This window comes from Propithecus coquereli, unplaced genomic scaffold (genome assembly GCF_000956105.1).
Source record: "Propithecus coquereli isolate 6110/MARCELLA unplaced genomic scaffold, Pcoq_1.0 Scaffold83, whole genome shotgun sequence".
Classification (NCBI taxonomy): domain Eukaryota; kingdom Metazoa; phylum Chordata; class Mammalia; order Primates; family Indriidae; genus Propithecus; species Propithecus coquereli.
The window spans coordinates 7,680,353-7,685,525 of record NW_012154507.1 but is presented as its reverse complement, the minus strand read 5'-3'; the positions used below and the strand labels follow the sequence as shown (position 1 = coordinate 7,685,525).

Here is a 5,173-nt window from a genome sequence, read left to right as displayed (position 1 = left end):
AACAGAGTGAGACTTTGTCTCAAAAAAAAAAAAAAAATTTTTGAAATCAGCAGTTCTACCTCAATAAAATTGATTTTTTAAAAATGGGCAGTGCTTAAGCTAACCTTAAACAAGTGTCATAATTAAAGAGAAGATTATAAATACACTCTTTCTCCTGGTTCATTAAGTTGCATGCAAGTGTGTAGTTAATATAAAATTAAAACATTACAACCATATCAAAAGAAATGACAGGAAAAAAAAAGGTTCACCTACAACCCTACCAGCCTGACACCACAAGTGAATAGACAGAAAATGAAACAAAGTAAATTGTTTCATTAGCAGCATTTTTCTTCTGAAGGAGAAAGGATGGGGGAGTTGGGCTCAAGGACTCAATCTTCTCCCCCAGCCCCTTTTCATCTTTCCAGGGCATTTGGGGAGTAGGGGTTAGTGTCAGTGCCGTGCATAAGATTTCTCCGCAAATTCTTGATGGTGCTTGGCAAAAACACCATGATGGTTAATTTTATGTGCCAACTTGGCTGGGGCGGAGTTCCCAGATATTTGGTCAAACATTATTCCAGGTGTTTCTGGTGAGGGTGTTTTTAGATGAGATTAACATTTAAATTGGTTGACTTTTAGTAAAGCAGATTGCACTCCATAATGTCTGGGGGGCCTTACCAATCACCTAAGGCCTGCATAGAATAAAAGGCTGACCTCTCCCAAGTAGGAAGGAATTCTGCTAGCAGACAGCTTTCACACTTGAGCTGCAATATCTGTTCTTCCCTGGAACTCCAGCCTGTTGACTCAGCTTGTTTTTGGACTTGCCAGCTTCCATCACATGAATATTCCTTAAACTCTCTCACTCTCTCTGTCTATATATATATATGCACATCCTTAGTTCTGTTTCTTTGGAGAACCCTGACGAATATAGATGTAAAGCAAGATGAACCTTACACAACAGGATAAGATTCTTCAAGCCATTTCCCTACTCTGCAGTAAACGACACACACATTCACAGACATAACTTTTTTTTGGAGACAAGGTCTTGATCTATTGCCCAGATTAGAGTGCAGTGGCATCATCATAGCTCACTCAACCTCAAACTCCTGAGCTCAAGCGATCCTCTTGCCTCAGCCTCCCAAAATGCTAGTGTTATAGGTGTGAGCTAACATGCCTGGCCAGAGACATGACTTTTAAGCTGAGACAGGAGCCTTGACTATTTCAAGGACATAGGCCGGTGGAGTGGCTGTCAGAATTTTGTACCCCTGCCCTGCTAGGAGCCAAAAGGCTGGGTTGAGTCCCCTTTCCACTGCTTACTGGCTGGAGGGCCCCAACTGACTCATTCAACTTCTCTCAGCCTTGGTTTCTTCTGAAAACCGAAAGCACTTTGTAAAAGCTGCTATATAACATCTGATACTATTTCTACTAACCATATTTCTTAAAATAATAGTAACAGCTAACATTTGAGAATTTTATATGTGCCGGGCTTTGTGCCCAGCACATATATTAATATTATCACATTTAATCTGTCCAACAACCCCATGAGTTGAATAGCAGTATGTCTCCATGTCACAAATGAAGAAACTGAGGTTTAGAGAAGTTAAGCCAGTTGCCTGGGTCACACAGATGGGATGCAGCAGAGCTAAGATCTACACCTGGGTCTTTCAGAACTAGGGAAGGTTCTCCTAATGATTAACTCCAAAACTGTGGGGAGTTATTTAACTGCTTTAAGTTATGATATTCTTGTATGTTGCATGGAATACCTATCTCCTAGGCCTGTTGTGAGAATTCAGGGAATAACATTTGGGAGTGACGTCTAGCACAGTGCATGGTATGTACTAGAATTTCTACTGTCGGCACCTGTTATGAACTGAATATGTGTGTCCTTCTAAAATTTATATATTGAAATCCTATCCTCCAATGTGATGGTATTAGGAGGTAGGGCCTTAGGGAGGTGATTGGCTCATGAATGGGATTAGTGACCTCATAAAAAGACACAAGAGCGTGTTCTCTCTCTTTGCTCTCTGCCATGTGAGGACACAGCAAGAATTCCTGGTTTCCATCTGCAAAGCAGGAATAGGGCCCTCACTAGACACCAGATCTGCTGGCACCTTGGTCTTGGACTTCCTGGCCTCCAGAACTGTGACAAATAAATTTCTGTTGTCTAAGCCACCCAGTCTATGCAGCTCGAGCTAAGGCAATACCCCACATCCCAAAACACCAGCCCCTTTGCAGAGGATAATCCAATCCCACATGCTAATAGGGGAAGCAGCCAGATTTGCTGGAAATCAATGGCCAATCTGCCATGGTTATCAAAATCTTGTTTCAAGATATATTCTTCCTGAAGAGTTAATGATTGTACAAATTTTATGTTAAGTCTTTTAACATGTTAAGTGAATATCTTATTCTTGAATATTTGTATGAGAAGTCTAAACTACTCTGTAACTTAAAGTTTTTGACAAATCAGTCTTTAAAATGCTGATGAAATATATCTCATATTTTAAAACTATAGCTATAAGATTACTGTATTAGTTTGTTAGCGCTGCTGTACCAGAGTACCATAGACTGGTGGCTTAAACAACAGAAATGTACTTTCTCACAGTCCTGGAGACCAAATTTTATGTTAAGTCTTTTAACATGTTAAGTGAATATCTTATTCTTGAATATTTGTATGAGAAGTCTAAACTACTCTGTAAAGTTTTTGACAAATCAGTCTTTAAAATGCTGATGAAATATATCTCATATTTTAAAACTATAGCTATAAGATTACTGTATTAGTTTGTTAGTGCTGCTGTACCAGAGTACCATAGACTGGTGGCTTAAACAACAGAAATGTACTTTCTCACAGTCCTGGAGACCAGAGTTTCAAGATCAAGGTGTTAGCAAGGTTGGTTTCTTCTGAGGCCTCTCCGCTAGGCTTATGGACAGCTGCCTTCAGCCTTCATCTCCAGTATGTGCTCTTCCCTCTGTGTGTATCTGTGTCCCAATCTTGTCTTCTAAGGACACCAGTCACACTGGATTAGGGCCCACCCTAATGACTGACCTCATTTTAACTTAATTACCTCTTTAAAGGCCCTATCTCGAAACACAGTCACATTCTGAGGTACTGGGGTTAGGACTTCAACATATAAAGAAGGGGGGGGGACACAATTAAGCCCATAACAAATACATATTAAGCTGCCCATAAATATATATTTATCAACTATTTTCATAATAGAAATATATTCCTATTTATCGGATATATTCAGAACCACTGACTGCACATGAAACATATATTTATATTCACGGAGTATATTTGAGAAAATATGCGCATGAATGTATTCATACAGAGAGTACTCATTGAAACAGCTTTTGATAAACTGGTTATTTTGGTAAACTTGACAAGTTGGTCTTATGGTGAATTGAGGCTTTGTTGAATTGTCTCTCTGAGAATTAACAATTGGACAAATTGATCCCGAGCTTTTGAAAAATCCATGCGAACCAAAATCAAACCGCACCTCCCTCCAAGAATATCACACTGTTCCCTGAGAGAGAGAAGCACACAAAGCCACCAGCACCTACGGAAACAGTACCAGCAATTAGTTCAAGGTTAGCCAGCAAAGGATGCTACGAGGGAAGGAGGGAGAACTTCAGAACTTGGGGAAGGCCAGTTGGGCAGAGTGTACCCCTGGGGGCCTCAAGATCCTGATACGTGGGGTGTGGGGCGGAAGATGGCCCCAGAGATAATTCCCGCTCCCCCAACCATGCACTGCTTTCTCCCCCAGTCAGGTCACATGGCCATTTCTGTGTTACAGACGCCACTTCCAAATCCCCCAGCAACGGATCCTTGGCAATTTCAGCTCCTTAGTGTTGAGGCTCAAGTCCCCTCCTTCATCATTTAACGGTGAAAACTCGAGGACATTAGTGGTGAACTCCTTTGTCTTTCGCATCTGTGTCCAAATTTAGCTACATCTCCTCCCTCCCTCCCTCCTTCCATCTTTCCCTTCTTCCTTCCCTCCATTAGTCCTGTTGAAGAGGTGACCCTCTTCTTTTCAGAATCAGTTCATCTGCCCTGCTCTGGTTCCTGTTCCTTCGCTCCAGCCTCCTCTGTACCTCACAGCGCCCTCTTCTCTTCAACCACAGCGTCCCCCTCCCCATGTGCTTCGTGAGCCTCTCGACCCTTGCTCTCTCGCCTGTTCCCACCAAACTGTGTGAGATAAGGCAGTACTCTCACATTCTCCACTCTTTGCCTCACTTTGCATTCATGTCTACTCATTTTTGTATTCCCTACGGAAGCTAGCACACACATGGCAAAGCAAAAGACAGTTGGAGTAATTAGTAAACTAGATAATCAAATATGCCTCAAGCAATAAGTGCAAGGATAGTGCAAGATGCAAAGAAGATGCTGTTCTTGTCTTCGAGGAGACAGCCGTGGAATTAGGGAGACAAGATAGAATCAAAGTCAGCAGAGCCATATCATGGACAAACAGGACAGAATCTTTAAAATGGAGGCATCTAGAGAGAGGCTCCTGGGGCTAGATAAACAACTTCCCACCCAGCCACCCCAGTGCTTATGTGACCAATAAAATCATAGCAAGGTGCAAGGACCAGCCACTGGATCACAACTGGGGATTTACACAAAATGAGTGCCCATCAGTAGCTGGGACCTCTTTGGTTGAAGATGGACAGTGTCTCTGGAAGGAGGAAGGCAACAGTGGGCAAATGGTCCAGTGCAGTGGACAGCTCAGAGGGGCATGAGTCAGCGTGGAGCGCACAGGCCTTCCTGAGCAGGAGTCACTAAGGCTGGAACCTGGTCCTGGCCTTGCCTGGCTGTGCGCCCCATTTCTTCAGCTATGAGCTGAGGGGCCATGCTCTGGGGACATGGGGTGTGCAGCAATCTCAGGGGGATCTTCCGCACCGTCTGCCCATTGTCTTTTGTAACTGTCACAGCCTCGCCCTTCCAGCAAGCCACAGAACTTCCTCTCTGAGCAATGCTGGCGGCTGAGAGGAAACATCGGTGGGTCCCTGCTGCTGAGTGCTCCCTGGAGGTTCAAGCCAGGGGGAGCCCTGTCCCACGGGCCAGGCTTCGTGAGGCCTTGGCATCCTGGAAGCCCAGGGTCCACCACCTGCCTGAGTCTCCATAACAGGGCTTCTCAAGGGCTGGGCTGCTTTAAATCAAGTCCTGGAGCTCCCACAAATCAAAGCAGCATTTACAGCC

The 5,173-nt window shown here is 43.7% G+C and overlaps 1 protein-coding gene across 1 annotated transcript in view; it reads right to left on the bottom strand.

Moving 5' to 3' along the window:
• The window catches only part of LINC01599 (long intergenic non-protein coding RNA 1599), an 8,530-nt gene extending 3,560 nt beyond the window's left edge, over window positions 1-4,970 (bottom strand). The window contains 2 exon segments of the mRNA XM_012663751.1: window positions 4,754-4,847; window positions 4,849-4,970. Of these exon segments, the coding sequence (XP_012519205.1) occupies window positions 4,754-4,847; window positions 4,849-4,970 (216 nt within the window).
• Between the last annotated feature and the right edge of the window lie 203 nt (window positions 4,971-5,173).